This window comes from Scatophagus argus, chromosome 4 (assembly GCF_020382885.2).
Source record: "Scatophagus argus isolate fScaArg1 chromosome 4, fScaArg1.pri, whole genome shotgun sequence".
Taxonomy (NCBI): Eukaryota; Metazoa; Chordata; class Actinopteri; family Scatophagidae; genus Scatophagus; species Scatophagus argus.
In genome coordinates, this window is record NC_058496.1 from 62,101 (window position 1) to 86,108 (window position 24,008).

The 24,008-nt window shown below is 42.9% G+C and overlaps 1 protein-coding gene across 3 annotated transcripts; it reads left to right on the forward strand.

Annotated features, from left to right (window-relative positions):
• Positions 1-1,681: 1,681 nt before the first annotated feature.
• On the forward strand, positions 1,682-23,871 carry ntng2a (netrin g2a). Of its 3 annotated transcripts, XM_046386406.1 has the most exons (14): positions 1,682-1,843; positions 4,512-4,924; positions 7,255-7,513; positions 11,504-11,649; positions 11,908-12,146; positions 12,801-12,973; positions 13,453-13,476; positions 18,857-20,182; positions 20,987-21,070; positions 21,365-21,439; positions 22,569-22,736; positions 22,942-23,085; positions 23,179-23,268; positions 23,367-23,871. In XM_046386406.1, exons 2-14 carry the CDS (start codon positions 4,697-4,699, stop codon positions 23,495-23,497), a joined length of 3,087 nt encoding a protein of 1,028 aa, XP_046242362.1. In that variant the 5' UTR covers positions 1,682-1,843; positions 4,512-4,696; the 3' UTR covers positions 23,498-23,871. The 3 variants fall into 3 exon arrangements, with proteins under 3 accessions (XP_046242362.1, XP_046242361.1, XP_046242363.1); XM_046386405.1 differs by lacking the exon at positions 20,987-21,070 and having other exon boundaries at positions 17,996-20,182; XM_046386407.1 differs by lacking the exons at positions 18,857-20,182; positions 20,987-21,070.
• The last annotated feature ends 137 nt before the right edge of the window (positions 23,872-24,008 follow it).

The window sequence follows — 24,008 nt, forward strand, 5'->3', positions numbered from 1 at the left end:
GGGGGGGGGCATTTTTCACATTAATCACTCCACCACACCCAAATTTTTCCTGCCCGTCCGGTGGGGGAATCGAACCGGTGACCTTCCGATCACAAGCCGCTTCTCAATTTTTTTATTATTGATGTAAAAATTGTTTTTTATCGTTCCAATACTGTTATTATCATTGTTGTTATGCATCTCTGTTGACCCCCCCCCCCCCTTCTTTGTCTCTCTGTCTGTCTCTTTCTCTGTCTCTGTCTCTCTCTAGCTGTCTCTCTCAAAGAGCACAGCTTCTTCTTTAAAATTACATCTGAAAATCCAACAAACCTGTCGAGATTTTTGTATGTCCAACTGACTGAACAAAAGAGTGCAGGTCATCTGTTCAGTTCTGTCTCTTTGTGAATTTTCCCAGTACTAACAAAGGCCTATGATGAACTTTATTAATCCCACAGTGGGGAAATTCACTTGTCGTGGCAGCTCACAAGAACAGAAAAGAGTGCAAAAAGCAAAAAGTGTTACAAAAAATATAGAGATAATAAATTAACAACTTAAATAAACACTGTACAATATACAGCTATATACAAGTCTGCATAAGAGAGGACAAGCGGACTCTCTTTTATCTTATCTATGGTTGCTTATTGAATCACATTTCAAAACTTTACTTTCTGGGGTGTTAGAGAATTATTTCAGTTCTCTGCTTGTTGTCTCTCTGAGCCATCTCTCTTCATCCAGGAGGCAGGTCATCTAAACCCCAATTCCTTGGGGAGTTGCATCTCACTGTATCTCATTGAGACACCATCAATTCCGGTGTGCAGTCTAAGTATAAGCTTTGCGGTATGCAGTGACCTATGACCCTTACCTAAGACTCATATATGTTGACTAGAGAGGAGAGCAGACTTCAGAATTGGCTTGGCAGTGCACTGAGTAGCATCAGTTCACCGTTAACGTTGTTTCTCCTCGGCCGAGTCTCATTAAAACACTTCATACTCTGTCTCCAGAGCCTCCTACTCTCATCTGAGTTGAAGGTTTTCCTCCACAAGTGGGAAAAGTACTATGATTTATGTACTACTGGTAATCTTCTTATTTTACTCGAGAAATTTCTTATTCATTAAGCTAAATTTCATTTCCGTATGCTGTTGGTCACATCAACAAATGAAAAATGACATTGTGCTGAGGATTAATCAAAGGATTGTTGGGTACAGCTCTGGCGTAGCTACAGTTGTTGCACCAGGAGGTCACTACCACCACCCACCTGACAAAACCTCCAATTGTCTCACCCAGCAGAGAAAACTCTGCTTACCCCCCCGAGGATGGACTCTCTCTCTACTCCAGGATCTCTTCAGTCCTGCTGCAGTCCGATTCGTCTGTCAAGTCGAGTGGGCAGGAAATTTCATGTCCATGAAATCTGTTCTTCTTTGCCAAAAGGAAAAGAAAATAGTATTCCCACTTTGTTTTTCTTCCTTTTTTCTTTTCTGTTTGTTGTTTCTTGTTGAAACATTTTGTAGTTCAGAGAGGTGGAGTAAGAGAGAGAGAGGAACACAGACAGACAGGGAGACATAATGAGGGAGACAGAGAGAGAGAGAGAGAGAGAAAGACACAGAGAGAGAGACAAACAGAGAGAGAGGGACAGACAGAGAGAGAGAGAAAGAGAGAGATACAGAGAGGGAGGGAGGGAGGGAAGAAGAGGTGGAGCTGGAGAGTCTGTTGAGAGGTTTATCTTCAGGAGGAGGGGAGGCAGAAAGAACAGATCGGAGATTAGAAAAGATAAAAAAGAAGAAGAGAAAGAGAAGAAGAAAAGGACGTTCAGATTTTTGTCATCTTTTTAATCAGCTTATGAAGGACTCACCTGATGACAGACAGACAGGTGAGTAACACAACAGAGACAGACAGGTAGAAAGACAAAACAGAAACACTATAGAGACATACTGAGAGAAAGACAGACTGACAGGTAAAAGACAGAGACAGGTAGAAAAGCATAGGATAAGAAGAGGACAGGTAGTTACAGATAGACAGATAGATAACAGAGATGTTCCACCCAGAGGCCACTTTATAGGAACTCCAACTGAGCCTCTTGTGACATAAAGAGACTTTTATTTCTGTTCAGTGTTTGAATGCTGAACTCATCATCATGCTGTTCTGGACTGGATTACATCCAGATGGGTTCCTGATATTCTGTCCACCTGATGGGTGTAGACTCTCAGTCTAATTAACACAGCAGGTGTACCTAATAAAGTGTGTGTGTGTGTAGAACACAGGAAGTGTTTGTTTACTGCCAATGATTCGAACTTCTGTTACACTGGTGGACGAACTTCAGCAGAAAGGAAGAAATGTTTTAATGAAGAAGAACAAACAAATGAAGATCTGAGTCTCTGAGTCTCAGTTTAATCATGTTTCACCAGGCCACGCACAAACAAACAAACAAACAAACAAAGAGAGAGAACCAGAGCAGACAGAAAGAAAGGGAGGCAGGCAGGCAGACACAGCAGAGAGACAGACAGGCAGACACAGCAGAGAGACAGACAGGCAGGGCAGAGAGACAGGCAGACAGGTTCGACACATTTGTTGGATTTTCAGATTAATTTTAAAGAAGAAACTGTGCTCTTTGAGAGAGACAGCTAGAGAGAGACAGAGACAGAGAAAGAGACAGAAACAAACATGTTGTTTTCATATCTCACTTTATTTCTCTGGAGGCAGGAGGAAGCTGAACGTGTAGACACAGGAAGTCGATACACTTGACTGTGTGATGGTGCATTCAGTTGCTTCATGTTCTCTATGTTACATCAACTCGAGTCCACTCCTGTCCGCTTTGGTTCACGTCACATGTTGTTGAAGTGTGCCTATGTGAAACTGAAGCAGACAAACATTTAAATTGATGATGACCAGACTAACAGGTTCTACAACACAAACTGTGAGAGAATCAAACCTAAAATTTTATTAACAAATAAATATTTATTTGTTGATAGTGGTGGAGACTGAAAAGGTGTGCAGACCTCACAGCTTTTACTGGATTAAATCTGATGACATCAATTTGACCTCGTTTAAAATATGTTAAAAATTCTTCACTGATCCTAGATTTAGTTTTAATCAATCAGCACGCCAATCAGATCGGGCGGTCAGGAGAAATTTGTTGTCATCATCAAATCAGTGATGGCTGCCAGTGTCTTGAGTCACATGACTATAATGTTCTCAGCCCTGTTAGCAAAGAAGATGTAATGGTTTCTACCGAGGCCGACATAGTTCACCCTCAGACTTCAGATTCTCTCAAAATGGCCGACAATGCGCAGTTAACAGACTCTGTCTCTACTCGGGTCTAAAACCCACTTGAGACACTTGAGACATGGATGTAACTCATCAATCTTAAGCAACTGACTTTGTTTCTCATCTGCATCTGTTTGGATCCATTTGGGTGTAACACTTTCTGGATCAGGTCTACCTGGACCAGGTTGAGTTCACTATACTATATATATATATATATATAGGATATATATAGGATATGTTTCAGTTGTCTGGTTTCACTAACCCCAGCAGTCGCAGCCATGCTAAGCAGTCACGTGAAGCGATTTGACAAGTCAGCCCAGGATTTCCTGATGCATCCATGAGCAGGTTGTTGTGTTGTGATGTGTTTGTGACATGTGACCAATCACAAACATGGACAAAATGCAAGGCGGCATATTTTACAAACTTTAAGATTAATTAAATAATATTAATATCATCAAATATGCAGAAGGCTAAAAGCAAAACAGCCATAGCTGCTAAACACACAGGTGGTAAAAACATCTCCTACTGTGTTTCCCACTGTGTTAATTTAATCAACTAAAATCACTGCAAAGACAATAAAAAAGACACACACCCAGTCAGAGAAAGAGCTGCTTGCTCCAAATGTCCTGCAGCAATGAATAAAAGGCCTTTAAACAGGAGCTTTTTGTAGTGCTGATCTCAAGTTCAGCTCTTAATATCACGGCCCCATCATTAGAGCAAACCTCTGAATAAAACTGTGTTCCTGTGGTCCATTAGATCAACGTGTTGTTGTGGTGATGTATTCTTATCATTTAGCCTTATTTTAGTTGTTTTAGTTGAGTGGTGCGAAACCAATTTGGGAGCAACAAATAAATAAATAAGGTAATTGAAAGTAAGTAGACTTACTGTCCTATCCTAGTGCAACAAGTCCAAGTCTTTGAGTGCTTCAGTCTGTGCTGTAGGAGGATCGTGGTCCACTAAAGCTCAGTAAAACTTAGACTTGAGCCACTGAAACTCTGTCCCAGACAGAGTCACAGTGAAAGCAGCCTGTCTTCTGTGGCCGCTGGATTAAACAAATCATTGATGACCCACAGCATACGTAAAAGGCCTGGAGCAAAGTCTTAACACAAGTCAGTGCATACAGTCTGCAACGTGTCACTACATATGACGTCGCACATGATTAATCCACCCACCTGGGATCCCAGGTTAGATGTGCTGCGTAAGTTAAGAGAGCCACCATCGTAACCCTGAAGTTACCTCAGGACTCTGACTGGTTTTGTGTTGTTTTGTTGCAGGCTGTTGGAAGGCACAGCATCTTTGTCGCTGACTGAAAATCTCAGGTGTTTACCAACACCTGTAACCATGACAATGAAAGGATAACCAGCTGGTAATCATGACAACCATGGATTAAGAATGTTGGAGGTGACTTTGAGCTGTGATCTCCTGAGGGACCTCCTGTCTGTCTGACTGTTGGTCCATCATGTCTCACCTCCTCATCTTCCTCCTCCTCCACCTGTCAGCGTCGGGTAATTGTCAGAGCAGCAGTCAGTTTGATGTGTGTCGTTCTCTGCGTGGTTCAGAGGGGGGACCAGGATGGGAATTCTACGCCTGTCAGCCTCCACCTGCCAACATGAAGGAAGTAATGCAGATAAGAGTCGACCCACCTGGCATCACCTGTGGAAACCCACCTGAAAGATTCTGCACACTGGTTGGTTATATACACCTGAAGACACACAGAGAAACATGTCCATTATGAGTTATTTTGAGATTTTATTTGAGATGATGTCTGACTGCTCATCTCAAGTTGTTAACAGTGATTTTCTGTCAAATTTCAGTCCAGTTGTCTTCAAGATGTCCAGACTCTGTAAGTGTTCAGGTCAGCATTGTTTTCAAGTAGTTCAGCAGTTCAGGTGTGCTGTCACTCATTTTCTCTTTAGTCACTTCAATCTGAGGACGTTCAGTTGCCAACAGCAGATCATTCAGTCTGTTTTTGCAGCAGCTGCACATGAGAGACGTGAAGAACAGTCGCAGTAAAACAGGAAGTCTGATGATGTACAATACAACCTCCACTGTTCAGACAATAAAATTTCTTCTTTATTCAGGACAATACAGTAAACAGTATTTCACATAAAAATAATAAAGTCTGTCCCAATCAATTGTCTCATGACCCTTCACATTTATTTTGTAACCTCCTGGAGGGTCCTGACCAACAACACACACACATTTCCTGCTGTCTGTCTAATTGTTCCTTTGGGAAACTGAAGTTGTTTCTGAATTATTGATAAATGTAGGAAATGTCATGAACAAAAATTAAATGTCAATAATTAACTAATAGGATTTCCCAGAAGACAAACAGAACAACGATCTTTAAAGAGCACCTTAACGTGTTGTTTCAGCTGCAGCAGGTCTTCTTCACGTGAAACCAAAAGATATTTCTAAGACATTAACACAGTCTCAACACAATCAGTCAGTTTCCATCTAAACTTATTTGCTGCAGCAGGTTTGTTTAATATAAATATCACTTCAGGCAAACAGAGCTCATTGTCAATTTGTTTCCTGTCTGCTGTATCTTGTTTGTAATGTTGAAGTGTTGGCTTAGAAGTAACTAACTTCTAACTGATGTATAGACTTGTTTGTATAATTGGTGGCAGTCACTTAGAGTCAGCAGTTAAATCCTTAGCTGTAGATTAGTTGAATCTGTACTGCGACAGTTGGCAGCTGCAGCTGAAGTCAAAGGATAAGCCTCTGACACACTGATCAGATTAACATCAGTGTTAATCCATCACACACTGTATGTCAGTGGGACACACACACGCTCTTCAGTACACTGAGGCGTTCACTTGTCCACATGAAGCAGCTGGAGATTGAATATTGGCAGCAGATGATATTCGCAAACTCCTGAAGCGACTCTTAGACCAACTAGATCCACCACAGACCTTCTTTTGATTGTTTCTCTGACATTTTATTGGGCTTTCTATTTGTCAGTGAATATAATTCACAGGTCAAAGTTCACCAAAGTCTAACTTGAGCATTCACATGGATTAATCTCTCCTCTTTTCAACAGTTCTATTTGAATTTAGTGATTGTGATTTGGTGTTCAGTTGTGGGGTATTCAGACCTTTTTTCTGTCACTAATATGAGTTTACCTCCCTATATCTCTGACATAAGGGAGGTACCTTTTAACTAACAAAGGTCATAGACCCTGTTCCTCTGCTGAGTGTTGGCATGATGAGAATAAACCATAACCCTAACCCTAACCCTACACAATCTAAATGTTCTGGTGCAAATAATATTGGTTTTACTGTTAACACTGAGCTATCTGTCCTTTACCTCTGGATTAGTTACTGATTAGTGAGCAGGACTGATACATAGCAAAAATCATGTGATTTAAGGATGAAGTATTTTGATTTGTTGAAATGGAAACTGGCAGTTAGGGGTGGTTAGATCTCTGTTTTTGTTTAACGTACAGGCTTAAACTGGTTTAATGGTCTGACTCAACTTTCATTTTTCAGGTGTTAGCTCAGCACGACTGGATGGTATTTCACAAAGCAAATGAGTCTGACATTTCCTAGCCCAAACAGGAAGAGGATTTGTTTTCTCCAGTACCTATTGCTAGCTAACCTCCAGAATAACTGGAGTAACTACAGAAACTACTCAGAAAAACAAAAAAAAAGAGCTATGCTGACAGAGGAGGCAAAAAAGACAAAGAGGAAGAGCGAAAGAAACTGAAGTAAAGTACTTTTGGAGTATCGAGACATGAGTTTGATTATTGTAGTGGTATCAAGGCTCATAAGATCTTGCAGTCTTATCATGATGAACAATTCACACTCGTTACCTTATGTGTGACAGAAGTCTTTGAGTGTTTAGATGCATCATATATGTACATGCTCACAGTTCCTCACTTCGATGCAGCCTTGTGGTAGAAAGACATGTGTCCTACGTACTTACAGATCCAATCAATGGACACAAAACTTACCATCATATATTTTAACATAGAAAATATTCAGCTAAATGATTGAGTTTGTTTGTGTTCTGCAGGAGAACCCATATCTGTGCAGCGATGAATGTGATGCTTCCAGTCCTGATCTGTCTCACCCTCCTCAGCTGATGGGAGACAGGGAGAGGGGAGGGCTCATTACCTACTGGCAGACAGTCACATGGTCCAGGTATCCTGAGCCCTTGTTGGCCAACATCACTCTGTCATGGAACAAAAGTTTGGAGGTGGTCGATGACATCGTCGTCACCTTTGAGTATGGCCGACCAACCAGCATGGTGCTAGAGAAATCTCTGGACAAAGGTGATTGGTCAGTGGGGCTTTGAGGGTTGAACACAAGCTACCATTTGGTCACTTTCAGGAGAAACAAAATTTACCCAAGAAGTTCAAAGATCATCTGACTCCATCTCTTCCTGTTAGCTAAATTTGCTAAAAAGCTCCAGACATGTGCTGCCTGAGTCCATACAGATTATTATGACTTGCAAATCAAAACGTCACATGACTAGTGGGTGTAGCTCAGCTAACAGTAGTGCCAGCAACCTCCTCTGATTACCTTCTTACAGTAGAACACCAGCCAATGAATATAATAATGTGATGCCCAGGTAATACTGGAGTGGTCGCAACAGTGCTGTTAACAAGTTTCAGTTTAAATATGGATCTTCTGTCCATCACGTTAAAGTAGAGTGAGTGTTAGTCCTGAAAGAGCAGAACAACAACATCCTGCAGGACGTTCACACGTTCTGCTTTTACTGACTCTAGGAACCACAAGCAACCCTGCATCCTGGGAGCATAGAGTTCCAGTTGGATAATAAGGTACTTAGAACTTTTTGAGATAAGATGGTGCCTGAGCATTAAGGGCTTTGAATGTGAGGAGAAGAATTTTTAAGTATAATCTAACACAGGAGAAATATGATCTCTAATATGAGTTTTTATCCATACATGTGCTGTGACATTCTGGATTAGTTGGAGATTCTTTATGGACTTATTGGGGCAGTCTGATAACAGGGAGCTGCAGTAGTCAAGCCTGGAGGTAATAAATGTGTGGACGTGGACTAGTTTTTCTGCATCTTTTTGAGGAAGAATGTGCCTAATTTTTGCAATGTTGCAAAGGTGAAAGACAGTCCTTGAAATTTGAGCTTTGTGTAAATTTAAGGACATATCCTGATCAAAAATAACTCCCAGATTTCTTACAGTGGGTCTGGACGCCAAGGTAATGCCATCCAAGGTAGCTATATCACTAGATAATTTGTTTCTAAGATGTTTAGGGCCCAGAACAAAAGTTTCAGTTTTGTTAAGTCATCCAGGTTTTTATGTCTTTAAGACACGCCTTAGGTTTGGTTAGCTGATTGGCTTCATCTGGTTTCATTGATAAATATAATTGTCATTGCTTGCTTGCTTGTCATCTGCGTAACAGTGAAAACTACATAAAGTGTTTCCTTATAATGTCACCAATCGGGAGCATATATAGGGTGAATAATATAATAATATTCTCCGCTGCTAAAAACAGTTCACACCTTCAGCACATTTGACCATCACCTTCTTCCTGAAGTTTGAACAACAGCTGAAAAAGGACACAGAAGTCCAGTGTGAAGCAGACTGGGATAAGAAGCAGCTCTGATGTAGCTGTGCTGCTCATATCAGCATGTTAATGGACAAATGTGCAAATTATTCGAAAATTAGTAGATATTAGATATATTAGATTATATATTAAAAAAACTTGTATCTCCTCACTCCAAGACTAATGTAGCAGTGATCAGCACTGAGATCACTGAGATCAACAAATGAGACCATGTGACCAACGCACACTGCAGCATTAAATAACAAGGCAACTCTGAAGTGAACAAATAACTCAGAGCTCAGTCAGCTTCTGTGTCAGCTCGGTGTCTTTGACAGAAATGAACAGAAATATCTTTTCCTAGTACTGATGGTTCATCAGAGAGGCTGCTGGAGACGCAGGCACACAGCACAGCAGAGCTCTCATTTTGTTATTTACATGAATGGCCTGGCACACAGTATACTGGAGCAAAAGACTGAAAACAGGCTGTCTTTTCTATTTATTCACTCATGATTCAAGAAAATTGATTTTGAAAAATCAGACTCCTAAGAATCAGAATTAAATTCAAGTGCAGGATTCTCAAAGATTTACACTTTTCACGTCATAATTGCTACAGGCTTATTCCAGATGCTCGTAGCAGGGATGGCGAAGCCTAACAGACTACAAAGTGTCCTTCTCCTCCTCCTGGATGGTGAATGCACACATTTCAAGATGTTCTTTGCATGTCTTGAGCCTAACGGCATCAGTCATCAAGCATCCCATTCAGGGTAGGAGCCCTGCTAGAGAAAGACACCAGGTACACCAGGAAGACTGAAGGACCAGATGGAGCCTGTACTGACCAGCTGGCATCAGTGTTCACAGAGACCTTCAACCTCTGTGGCACAGTCTGCGTCATTTCCACATGTTTTAAACTTGTCCTAAATAAACCTCATCTGCCTCTTTTAACACAGTCATCTCCTGCAGTTTTGTCACAAAGTTTGAAGGCCTAATAATTGTGTCTTCAACTTACTGATTGCCAGGCCACAGGCAATGTGTGTTTCCAGCCATACCTCACCATTAACCATCAGCATGGGAGCCCCCAGTGTGTCCTGAGCTCCTGAGTGCCCTTGACTGAGTTCACTATTGTCATTAATTTCTCTGACAAAGAAAGCATTGTAATGGGCCTGATCTGAGATAATGTCAACCTGGAGAGAATGTCAATCTAGAGGTATTGAGTGACTCACTACTAATAAATGCATGGACTGCTCTGCATCTTTCTGGGTTAGGGTTAGGGTTCTTTCTGACTCAGAAAAATGTCTAACTTTTGCAATATTGTGGAAGTGAAAGAATGCAGTCTTTGAAATATGTGTTAAAGGACATGTCCTGGTCAAAGATAACACCTAGATTCCTTACAGTGGGGCTGTACGCCAAGGTGATGCCATCCAAGGTAGCTATAGCACTAAATAATTTGTTTCTAAGATGTTTAGGGCCCAGAACAATGACTTCAGTTTTGTCTGAGTTTAGAAGTAGAAAATTGCAAGTCAACCAGGTTTTTATGTCTTTAAGACATGCCTGAAGTTTGACTAGCTGATTTGTTTCTTCTGGTTTCATTGACAAGTACAAGTGTGTGATCTGCATAACCGTGAAAATGTATGGAATGTTTCCTAATAATATCACCGATGGGGAGCATATAAAGGGTGAACAGTATTGGCCCAAGCACAGAACCTTGGGGAACTGAGTAAGTACGATGCATCATTAACATGAACAAATTGAGATTGATCTGAAAAATAGAACTGAAACCAGCTTAATGTGGTTCCTTTAATGCCAATTAGGTGTTTCAGTCTGTGTAATAAGATGGAATGGTCAATGGTGTCAAAAGCAGCACAAAGCTCTAACAGTGCAAAGACATAGATGAGTCCTACGTCTGATGCAAGTAGAAGGTCATTTGTGACTTTTACCAATGTCGTCTCTATGATGAGCTCTAAAGCCAGATTGAAAATCTCAAATAAACTATTACTATGTAGAAAGTCATGCAGCTGATTGATGACTGTTCTCTCAAGGATCTTGGAGAGAAATGGAAGGAATATTAGGTTAGATATTTTAAGTTGGAGTTGTTCCCCTTCTGGTTGTGGGAGGTTGTTCTTCTTGATGGCAGATTCTATGGCTGTTATGAGGTCAACAGTTGCTAGTTGTTTCGGTGTTTTGCCAAAATTGAGTCCCTTGGCCAGGGTGGGTGAAAGCCCTGTCAGAAAGATTTCTGAACCAAGTGTTCTGATAGTCCATTGAGGTGTGTTATTCCTGTGTGGTTCAGTTGACATTGATGGTGAAGTCAGAAGATCCCAGTTACGGATCCAGTCTTTGGTTCCCTCCAGCCTGTCACCATCTGTTGTGGTCTTGTCAAATCAAGTTTATTTGGAATGTCCATCATCAAATAGAGTATTTGAAAGAACCTTAGAGACCCCTAACATCAGCCTGCCCCACAGAGAACAGTACCAGACCCAGTGCTGATCCAAGAGGGATGTCAGAAGTGGGAAGCCCAATAGCCTCTAACTAAGGCTGTTAATACTGTAAGAAGGTTTTGGTGGCACTTTTCTTTATCCAATAACAGAAATGGCATATTCTGAACAGAGTGGAATTTTTTTCAATTTGTGATATTGAACTCCATAAATAAAACTAACTGATGTCACTGTTTAGTAATGAGTGTTAATAACTGGTAATAGAAGGAAAATAACTGTTATTGATCAGTGTTTGTGTTTCAGGTGTAACATGGCAGCCATATCAGTACTACGCCGATGATTGTCTAGAGGCCTTCGGTATGTCTCCTAAACAGGTCTCTGATTTAGCACCGAGTAACTTAACCCGGGTTATCTGTACTGAGCAGTACTCTCGCTGGGTGGGTGCAAAGGTGGGTAACTTGACCTGATGCTGGTGATACTGCAGTCATAATACTACTGATACACACTATGCACAGGGAGATTTTTCTGCAGGTCGAAATCCATCATCTATGCCGAGATTTTACAACAGTAATTTACTTGTACTAAATTATTTTAAAAACATGAAATAAAAAATGAGCAATAAGAGTGTTTGATGAATAAAGAAGGTGTACTACACTTGACCAATGGTTGAGGAGCTTGTTAAGTGACGGTGAGTGTTTATTCGATAGGAAGAGAAGACTGTGGTGTTTGAGGTGCGTGCCCGATTTGGGGTATTTGCGGGTCCAAAGTTGATTAACATGGACACCCTGTACACCCGGATGGAGACCATGAAGGGTCTGAGAGACTTCTTCACCTTCACCAACCTCCGTCTGCGACTCCTTCGCCCAGCACTGGGAGGGACCTATGTTCAGAGAGACAACCTTTTGAAATATTTCTATGCTATCTCCAACATCGATGTACCTGCCAGGTAACTAACATCTACACCTGCTGAATACCAGCTACACTTGTGAGAAACCAACTACACCCTTAACAGCCAGTTACACCTGCTAACAAACTAACTAACTACTGATTTCAACTAGCTAATGACAACCAGCTACAATGAGCCAATATCTAAATACATCCACAGACCGGTTACATCTAAAAATAACTAACTGTATGTACCAACTACACTTCTACAACTACACTGAAGTACTCCACCAGGTAACTAACTTTTTATGTGCAGAGAGAAAACCTTGCTTTCTTCTTCTTGAGGTTGCCATCTTATTCTCTTGTGTGGATGTGTGGAATGTGATTTTGTTGGTAGTCTGTAGTTAAAGGCAGATGTCAGCACATCTGGACCAAAGGTTTAGGAGAAGAGTTTGAAGGAAATGTTAGGAGTAAAAGCAGGTTTGCAAAACATTCTGATATCCTAAAGGTGTGAGAAGAAGCATTTCAGACTTCCTCACCACATTTGATGAGGAAGAGGTCAAGAGGTTTTTATCGTCATTTCAGCTGTTCACAGTAACAGTGAAATGAGACAGTGTTCCTCCAGGGACCAGGTACTAGACTAGCCTCTGAGTATTGAATAGAAAAGAAGTTACAGCAGGATGTGATTGTGTTTCTGTATGTGTGTTTTGTGCAGGTGTAAGTGTAACCTGCATGCATCTCAGTGTGCGTTACGTGATGCAACACTACAGTGTGAATGTGACCACAACACAAGTGGACAGGATTGTCAGCGCTGCAGCCAAGGGCTCAAATCGGGGAGCTGGAAACCAGGATCTTACCTGCCTCTGCCCAAAGGCACCGCCAACACCTGTATGTACTTGAACACACACTGCTTGCTCTCCTATTGTGTCTTCTTCTTACTTCTTCTTGTGATGTATACTCTCTGACATCTGTACAGTTTGTTTTCATCTGCTGAAGGAGGAACGTTTCTCTGAGCTCACAGTTTAATACACACATGTATGATATCACAGCTGTTAGAAGGCAATCAGGGTCCAGTATGAAACTGTGGCAACCACAAACTCTGAGAATGGACTTTACAGACACACAAGACACATCTTGTTTCCAAATGTTAACTTTAGAAATGAAACATATTTACAGATTCAGAGATTCAGGAGTTTTAATGAAAAAGCAGGATGAGTTTTAATTAGTTAACTGACACAATATTGTTCCTAGCATTAAGTCCTTATGTGTAACCTCCTGAGGAGGTTTTTAATGTTTTGTCTGCAACACAACACACACACAGTTTGTGTATCCTACACACTTTAAATTTCACCTGTCGTCTTTTTCAGGTGAAGCAACAGAAACAGCAGCCAGTAAGTAAAGTTCACCTATTTACCTGTCTGCTCATGTGTTTGTCTTTCTGTTAGTTCACTTGTTCACCTGTCTGTCTGCTCACCTGTGTCTCCATAATCACACAGAAAACTATTGTGGTCAGTGTTGCATCATGGGATACGACTCTACTATCAATCCTTCCAGCTATTATTTTTTATTAAACTTTTATATTTTTCTGAATGGCAGAGTTTGGACATTTCAAAGTTTTCTGACACAATATTTTTTCATAAACATCACAACTAACCTCATATTGGCAACAAACCAATGAAAACAAAGCTCCACTTCTCTCTCACCTTAAAATATATGTGACCACTCAGGTTAACACACCAACAGATGGTGTGTGTGTTTAATCTGTGTTAATCTGTTGTTTGAACACACACATGCTCACACACACACACATACAAGGTCCTGTCAAGTAGAAATCTTTAAGTTATTGTTTTGTCAAGATCAAAGAAAGTAAGCAAAATTTGAAATTTAGATTTAATTTAATCAAAAATTTCTAAACACAGAACAAACATTTACGCTCCATTTACAAATTGTAAGCTTTGTGAAATGCATATGATTAACACAGTGAACCATTTTCTGCCACTATCATTTTCTGTTCTTCCGTTTTCCTATTGGTAAATGTTAGCGGATTTGTATGAGGACCGGGTCTAGTTAGAGTCCTGGACCTGTCAGATACACCATGATACATCAGATGTTCCTGAGACAGTTTGAAGTATAAAAGCTTCAGTGTTAAATACGCTCAGCATCATTTTCTAACAAAGGAATCCACTGAAATCCTACCAGATGCAACAATGATCAGAACAATAATTTGGTAGAACAATAGAACAAATAGAAGAGTAGCACGATCTGAAAAGTGAGGAGATGCGATAGTGACTGAATCCACACAACTCTGCTATTGATATTTAGCTGATCAAACTTGAATATTCATTTGATGATGTGAACATGTGGATCTAAACAAGGAAAAGTGAAGCAGTGTGTGGATTTGAGTCCAGTAAAGGTCCCTGCAGAACAAAATTTGGTCTTTCCACATTATTACAACCTGGTGATTGGTTGGTGGAGTTTCAGTGGCTCTGAGCTGGAAAAGTAATGGCAGTGGTAGACTCCAAAATAAATGTTATTTTGAGTATTTAGGTATCCCCACATGGGTAAAAACTAATTTCACCACAGAGAACAGACACAGGAATAGTGGTGTTGGTGTGTGTGTCAGTTATACACCTTTTTAATCTTCAGGTTAGATGGACAGACAGAACAGGTATTTATCAGTATTTATCATAGTTTATATAAGGAGATACAACTGCACGAAACTAACCTCAGTTAGTCGGAGGCTTAGATTTAGTTAGATCTCTGGCCGTGTTCACTGGGAGGACAGTCACTTATCAGCAGGCAGGCAGATCAGCCAGAACATATCACAGGACAGTGGAAAATATTTTCTCCATGAACTATGATCCAGTTTCACCAAAATCACTGAGTAATGAATTAAGTTGTAAAGTTGTATTTTTGTAGGCCAATCAGTGATGTCTGACTTCCTGAAACACAAAAAGTTCAGGTCTGACAAAGAGCGGTTCAAAAGCCTCTAATGAATGACAACAATGACATGTACGTCGGCCGGATTGGCATTACTGGGGCCTCACCCTGGAGCCAGGCCTGGGGTTGGGGCTTGCAGGCAAGCGTCTGGTGGCCTGGTCTCTGCCCAAGGGACCGCCCGGGTACAGCCAGAATAAGTGACATGGGCCCACTCTCCCGTAGGCCCATCACCCGCGGAAGGGTTCAGAAGGGGCCGGTGCAATGTGGTTGGGGCAGCAGCTGTGAATGGGGGCCCCGGCAACCCAAACCCTGGACAAAAACTCTGGCTTTGGGGACATGGAATGTCAACCTCACTGGGGGGGGGGGGAGAACCTGAGCCAGTGCAGGAAATTGGGCAACACCAGCTAGAGATAGTCGGGCTCACTTCCATACACAGCCGGGGCTCTGGAACCCAACTCCTGTAGAGAGGCTGGACTCTCTTCTACTCCGGAGTCACCCATGGTGTGAGGTAGCGAGCTGGTGTGGGCTTGCTTATAGTCCCCAGCTCAGCTGCCATGTGTTGGAATTCTCCCTGGTGAACAAGAGTGTCGCTTCCCTGCACCTTCGGGTCAGGGATAGGCCTCTCACTGTTGTCTTGGCCTATGGACCGAACAGCAGTGCAGAGTACCCGGCTTTCTTGGAGTCCCTTGGAAGGGTGCTGAAAGGTGCTCTGACTGGGGACTCGATAGTTCTACTGGGGGACTTCAATGCCCACATGGGCTACGACAGTGACACCTGGAGGGGCGTAATTGGAAGGAACAGCCTCCCCAATCCGAACCAGAGTGGTGTTCTGTTGTTGGACTTCTGTGCTAGTCACAGCTTGTCCACAACGAACACCATGTTCATGCATAAGGGTGTCCATCAGTACACGTGGCATCAGGACATCCTAGCTCGGAGGTCAATGATTGACTTCGTGGTTGTGTCATCTGGCCTTCAGCCATATGTTCTGAACACTCAGGTGAAGAGAGGGGCTGAGCTGTCAACTGATCACCACCTGGTGGTGAGCTGGATCCACTGGAGGAGGAGGAAACTGAACAGACTTGGCAGATCCAAACGCATTGTGAGGGTCTGCTAGGAACGTCTGGAGGAAGCCTCCATCAGAGGGGTCTTTAACTCACACCTCTGGGAGAACTCTGACCAGATCCTGAGGAAGGCTCGGGACATTGAGTCTGAGTGGACCATGTTCTCCACCTCCATTGTGGAAGCTGCTGCTCAGATATGTGGTTGTAAGGTCTCTGGTGCCTGTCGTGGCGGCAATCTCCGAACCCTGTGGTGGACACCGGAAGTAAGGGATGCCGTCTAGCTGAAGAAGTCCTATCGAGCCTGGTTGGCTTGTGGGAGCCCCGAGGCAGCTGACGGGTATTGGAGGGGCAAAGGGATGAGGATCTCCACAATCCTGCTGACGCGTCTTCTGTCATGGAAGCAGAGGCTGGGGATTTAGAGGTGTATCCACTCATTACCAAAGCTGAAGTCACTGAGGTAGTTGGGAAGCTCCTCAGTGGCAGAGCACCAGGAGTGGATGAGATCCATCCTGGGTACCTTAAGGCTCTGGATGTTGTGGGGCTGTTTTGTTAACATAACTCTACAGCATCACGTGGCAATCGGGGACAGTGCCCTTGGACTGGCAGACCGGGGTGGGTTTTTTGTCCACATGCGTTTTGTGGACTTGGAGAAGGCATTCGACCGTGTGCTCCAGAAGTATGGGGTCTGGGGCCCTTTGCTAAGGGCTGTGTGGTCTCTGTACTCCCGGAGCAGGAGTCTGGTCCGAATTGCTGGCAGCTGCAGTTCCCAGTGCATGTTGGCTGCCCTTTGTCACTGGTCCTGTTCATTATTTTTATGGACAGGATTTCTAGGCGCAGCCAGGGACCGGAGGGTGTCTGGTTTGGGAAGGTCGGGGCGTCAGCATGCGCTGGGGAGGTTTGCAGCCGAATGCAAAGTGGCTGGGATGAGAGTAAGCACCTCCAAATCTAAGTTTTCGACCAGAAAAAGGTGGTCTGCCCCCTCCAGGTTGGATGAGAGTTCCTGCCTCAAATGGAGGAGTTTAAGTTTCTCTAGGTCTTGTTCACGAGTGAGGGAAGATAGGAGCGTGAGATTGACAAGCGAATCGGTCTGTCACGGTCAAGAGAGAGCTGAGCCGTAAGGTGAAGGTCTCAATTTACCAGTCAATCTACGTTCCTACCCTCACCTGTGGTCATGAACTTTGGGTCATGACCGAAAGAACGAGATCTCAGATGCAAGTGGGTGAAATGAGCTTCCTCCGCAGGGTGGTGGGGCGCTCCCTGAGGGATAGGGTGAGGAGCTCTGTCACCTCGGAGGAGGTCGGAGTAGAGCCGCTGCTCCTCCACATCGAAAGGAGGCAGTTGAGATGGCTTGGGCACCTGTTTCGGATGCCCCCTGGACACCTTCCTGGGGAGGTGTTCCAGGCATGCCCCACTGGGAGGAGGCCCCAAGGAAGACCCAGGACACGCAGGGGGGACTGTGTCCCTCGGCTGGCCTGGAAATGCCTTGGGGTCCGCCTGGAAGACCTGAAGAAAATGTCTGGGGAGAGGGAAGTCTGGGCATCCCTGCTCAAGCTACTGCCCCTGTGACTCGGTTCCGGATAAAGCGGAAGAAGATGGATGGATGGATGCTAAGAGTTGAAGGTTGAGGGAAGAGTGTATGTCATGTTGTTATTGGTTTGTATTTTTTTCAGCATGATTTAAAATAGTCCAACTGACACCTTTAATATCTCATGACCTCACAGCTCATCTGATTTATTTTGGAGTCTATTGTTGCCTGAGAGTCTGGATAGGGGTTCTGGGATTCCTCTAATTCACATTTGATTAAACTGAAAAGCTCTCAGTGTTTAATGTTCTGCAGAGTTCTGTCAGTATCTGTACAGAACAGAAAGCTGAGCTTCACTAAAGAGACGTAACTCTTCTTCTCTGACAGCGGCTGCGGACTCTAACTCAGCAGCACCTGACAGACCCTCTGCCTCACCAGATGGAGTGACTGACATTACTACTACCAAGACTAGTAGTACTGATCGCTCTACTACTGCAGCTATTACTGACAGTATTTTAAGTACTGAAACTATTACGACTGACATTACTGTAAGTGATGTTACTGCCCCTAGTGAAAATACTACTTATATAATTGACTGTACCTCTTTCGATAGTATCACTTCTACTGATACTGTTGCTATGACTGGCACTACTACTACCATTACTGTTGACCTTACTGCTAATACAGACAATACCATGACTATTTTTATGGACTCAATGACTCCTGATGCAGCTTCTATAAGCACAGCAAGTCCTCTTACTGTCACAGATACAGCAAGTACTTCTACTACCACTTACACCTGGAGTGTTATGACTGTAGAAACAGCTAGCAGCAGTGATATTACCACTGTATTTGATACTGACAATGGTCTTGCTATCAGTACTACTGAAATGACTGATACTAGATCTACAAGTTACTTTATTAGTACTGGTGATGCTAGTGGCTTTTCTAAAGCTGGTTTAGATTCTACTACTACAAGAGCTGGCATAAGTACTACAGTTTTTACTTCTGTCAGTAGCATTGGTAGTACTACAGGTTCTGATGCATTTCCAGACTTTAGTGATACAGAAGGACCTACAGCGGACACAGCTCCATCCAGCAGCTCAGCTCTGGACCCTAGAGACACTCTGTACAAATCAGCTCCCGCAGTAACAGACACCTCCATTACCAGCTCTTCTCCCATCACTACCAACATCCTCAATATCCCAGGCCGCAGTACTGACTCTGAGGTGTCTGTTTCTGACCCAGTGACTCCACCTTCTGACACCACTTCATCAGACAGCACAGACACAGCCATTTCTGGGAGTGATCCTATCAATCTCATCACCAGTGCTACCCTATCTGCTGATGGTACTACAGCATCAACTGGAGCACCAACTACAGCAACCATCCTAGAAATAACCCCAACCAGTGATGGAGCTCCATCTGGAGACACTCCATCCACTGGGGCAGCTCTGACCAATCAGACTGGAGAGTTTTCATTTACAGCAGGAACTGACACAACCTTTCCTGTACCTCCTCCTGATGTGCCCCCTCCTGATGTACCTTGGGAAATACAACTTCCTCCGGATATATTTCTACCTGATGAAACTGCAGAAGTACCCCTTCCTGATGTATCTCCTCCAGATGCACCTCTTCCAGATATACCGCTTACCGATGTACCTCTGGAATCAGCTCGTCGTAATGAATCCCCTCCTGATGTACCTCCCTCTGATATATCTCCTCCAGTTGTACTTCCTCAAGATGTACCTTCTCCTGATGCACCTTCTCTAGATGTATCTTTTCCTGATGTACCTCCTCCTGATGCACTTTTTCCATATATACTTTCTCCTGATGTACCTCCTCCAGATGTACCTTCTCCTGATGTGCCTCCTCGTGATGTACTTCCTCCAGATGTACCTTTTCCTGATGCTCCATTTCCTGTTGTACCACCTCCAGATGTTTCTCCAGAAGCACCCTCTAGGACTCCAGACAGTCTGATAGCTGTACCTTTTCCTGATGGAGCACCTCCTGAGGTATCTCCTTTTGATGCTTCTGTAGAGTCCTTGTTGGCTTCTTCTGAAAAAGGAGAAGGTGAGGCTGTACCAGACACAAGCTCCACCACCTTAAATCGGTCTAACCCTGCTGGTGATTTGGCCCCTGTGGACTTCACCTTTCCATTTCCAGATGATTCAAATTCAGCTGAACCTGGATTAGATTCTGGACCAGATTCTGGACCAGTGCCAGACAGTCCAGATGGTTTTCCTGAACCTGTTGATGTTCCTGGATTAAATTCAGTGGATTCTGGCCTGGATTCTGTCTCAGCAAGGCCAGATACAGAGGAGACAGGAAAAGATGGCGTGGAATTAACTGTACTAGATTCCTCTGCACCGGACAGTGCAAGTCTTGATCTTAATTCTAGACCAGACTCCCCTCAAGTAGTAGATGATCCAGGATTGGATTCTTTAGGAGGTCAGATGGAAGGGAAATCATCTGTGGAGGATTCAGCTTCTGGTGATCCAACAGGGAGGATAGAATCAGATGAAAGAAGAGACTCTAAGCAAGAGAGCCCAAAAGAGCAGAAACAGGAAGAAGGTACAGAATGAGGCATTTAGATTCTAACTGCACAAAATATCCAATAACAATCACTGCAGATTCAGAGATTTTGATAATTTCCTTTTACATCCGGGTTTAAGCTTCTCTCTTGACCTTAGAAAAAGCAGCTTGGCAAAAATAAGTTTGAGTTTACATTTGGATGTCCAAATACTTTTGGGTGCTTTAAATTGAGTCACCAAAAAACTACACTCAGTACAAATACAATCAGTTTGTGACATGATAGATCACTATCACCGGTCAAGGCAGATGGCCGCCCATCTTTAGCTGAGGTCTGGTCCGAGGTTTCTGCCTTCTAAAAGGCAGTTTTTCCTCGCCACTGTCACCAAGTGCTTGCTCAAGGGGGAATGTTGTAATATGTTCTCTATATTACAATTTAATTAAAGAGTTTGGGCTGTAATTAGAAAATGTCATGAGATAAGTTTTGTTGTGAACTGATGCTATATAACTAAACTGAATTGAAAACTGAATTGAATTCTTGCCATTAAGAAGGTGTCAGATGTGTGCATAAAGAAATTCAGCTCAGTTACACTGTCAAGCAGTTGCTGTGACATGAATTTTACAGGATAGTAAAATTAGATAGATAGATGTGTTGCACATAGAAAGCTCGCTTAAAATAAGATGGGAGGATAAATGAGGAAAGAGACAATACCAAGAAAATCCAGATGTGTATTTTACATGAATATCTGCAGAAGGTTGACACATTAACCATTAAACTATTCTCAAATAAATTCTTGTCACACATATTTAAGTTAAAATCTTTTCATTCTCTGGTGACCCAAACAGTCACTGAGGCCAAAGAGGATCCCAAAAAGGAAACTAAAGAGGAAGGAAAGAAGGACAAAGATGACAAAGGCTATGAGAAAAAAGGTACAATAGGTATGAACAGCTGTAGAACTGCCACCTACTGGCTAACATTAGTAACAGCACCAGCAGTAGTAGTAGTAGTAGAGATAATAGTAGTGGTAGCATCAGTGAAATAACACTACATGAGCTGAAGATGGAATGATACATCTCAAAGGGTTAAGTTGATCCAGTGCGTACACCCAATAAGTAGGCCTGCCCTCACTTGTCATGAGTAGTACATCAGCACTGTTGAACTCTTACAACCTCTGCTGCTGCATGTCTGTTTCCATGGTTACACACCTTGTTTTGTGTCTAAAGCAACCCAGAAGATTCTGATTCCAGGAGGACCAAAGTTCAGTCAGCTGTCCAAAATCGCCTATGTCACCTTTCAGGGTAAGAACAACTGAGACCAACAAGCCCCGCTCTTAAACTTGACCCCTTTCTCTGTAAATGACCTCCTCAGTCTGTAGAAATGACCCCTTCAAGAAGAAATGAAGATGCATCTTGTTTATTCTGTCTAACTCACAGATGTGAGGGACATATTTGCCCACAGACACTTTTTCCTCTCTGTGGTACATCACACTACTGCACAAATAACTGATTCCACCCCCATAACTCACTACAGAAAGGTCACAAAGAAATAAAAGACACACAAACCTGCAGACAAACCTCTATGATGATGTGAACTGCCACAGCATAAAGATCAGCATGGTCAGCATGCACTGTGATTGGTTATCTCATCCTCTGCCACTGTCTTATTTCTCCTCATGTTGATATTACCCATCTCACCTGCCTACATGTTTTATTTCATCCGTGCTGTGATGTGGGGATGGAGTTTCTCTGTGAATTGTTGTAAGTGCATTTGTTTCTTACAAACACAGGAGATAGAAAGTAATTGGAATCAAATAAATGTGAACAAACCAGGCTGCTACAGCACACAGAGAAACAAAATTGTGGGTAAAATATGATCATTAGACAAGTAAGATAATCATCTTATGAGCAAATGCCAAATTCAGTTGCAGGAACTTGAAATTGCAGAACACAGGAATCAAAAAGACCCAACAAAATTATTTTGTTCGTCATTCCACTGTGTCTCTTGTTTTATTCAGTCCCAAAACTTTATTCACCACCTAAGAGGTGAGTCCTGACTGATACTGTGCTTTTTGTTCCTCAATAGGTACAGGTACTCAGTAGACCAATTCCCTGTGAACAACTTCCTACAGGATTATGAGGCCTTGACAATGTGTTCTGTCATGAGACAAGCTGTTAGTTTTCAGGGAAGTTCGGTTCAGCTCCCCTGCTCTTTGATAAGCCCCTTTTGAACTGATCTTTACAATCACCTCATGTATTTAAAATGTTTCATCAGCTTGGTTGGTTGACAGGCTGCTGAAAGGAAGGAAAGCAGCGCTGCAGTGTGTCCACCTCTAAGCCATCTGATGGGTTGTTATCAAGTGTTGCGACAGGTGTGTCAGTCTGTTGTAGGATTGATGCCAGGCGAGTTTTCTGTCTGTGTTTCTGTCAGACTGTGAGTGCAATGGTCACTCCAATCGCTGCAGCTTCATCGACTTCATCAACGTGGTCACGTGTGTGAGCTGCAAACACAACACACGAGGACAGAACTGTCAGTATTGTCGCCTCGGTTACTATAGAAATGCCTCAGTGCAGTTGGATGATGAGAACATCTGTGTCGGTCAGTAACACACACACACACACACACACGCACATGCACACACTCACACATTCAGGCAGCATGTTGCTGTACTGTTACCAGGTGGAGAAACTCTCACACTACTGACACCAAAACACAAAATAATACAACAGAAAATCCAAATAAAGTGGTGATGAAGAAGGTGATGATGATGGAAGTGTGTGCGTGTGTGTGTGTGTGTCTTCAGAGTGTGACTGTGATGTGCAGCGCAGTGTTTCTCCTCACTGCTCTGACTCTGGAGTGTGTCAGTGTAAACCTGGAGCCTCAGGCCGGCGCTGTGACACCTGTCTACCTGGATACACCTGGAGGGAAGGCGAAGCCCGCTGCACAGGTACACAGGGCAGGGTCAGCTGCTTACAGGAGCACACCTCAAGTTATTAGTAATGTTATTAAAAGTCAATAATCAATCACTGTCTTCTCTCAGCGAACATATGTGACGAGGAGCGTTTGATTTGTCAGAATGGAGGAACCTGCGTCAACTTCCAGCGCTGCGTCTGTCCAGACAACTTCACAGGTAAACACAGGATTGAATCACGTCACAGCTCAGGTTATGTTTGGGAGTGGGAGAAGATGATGTCACAGCTCAGGTGTCTGATGATGTCATGTGTGCAGGTTCATTCTGTGAGAACACCGTCTGTCTGAAGAAGAATGGTTGCCTCGACAACATAGCGGACTCCTCCTCCTCTCTGACCTCACACCTTTACCTCTTGACCCTCAGTCTGATGTGTGCCTCATTCTGTTGACCACGCCCACTGTCCAGAGGCCACGCCCCGTTAAGGTTGCAGAAGAACTGTGACATTTCACATGACACAATGAGCTTCTTTTTTTCTCCTTCACAACTAAACAGAAAAGTTTGATCATTCTGTCCTGTGATGAGTTGGTTGTTTGTTCCAGAATGCGAAGAGGAATCAGTTATTGATCACAGATCATACTGAAATCAGTAGGCTCACAATGAAAAGTCTGAATTCAGACATAAAGTGTCAGTAAAACCACACATTAACGTTGGAAACAAGATGACTTTAAAAGTAAAATATCTGGATAGTTTCGAAACTCACACCTTGAATCATTTCTAGTTTGTGAAGAAAACCAGTTAGTAACATATAATAACAAATACGATAGATACACTTAAATTACAGGTACCAGGGGACTAATAACCAGAAATGTGTTTGCTTATAGTTCAACAGCTGAAACTCAACTTTATCTCACTCAGGTTTGTTGTCAGCAGCACAGAAACAAACGTCTGCACATAGAAAA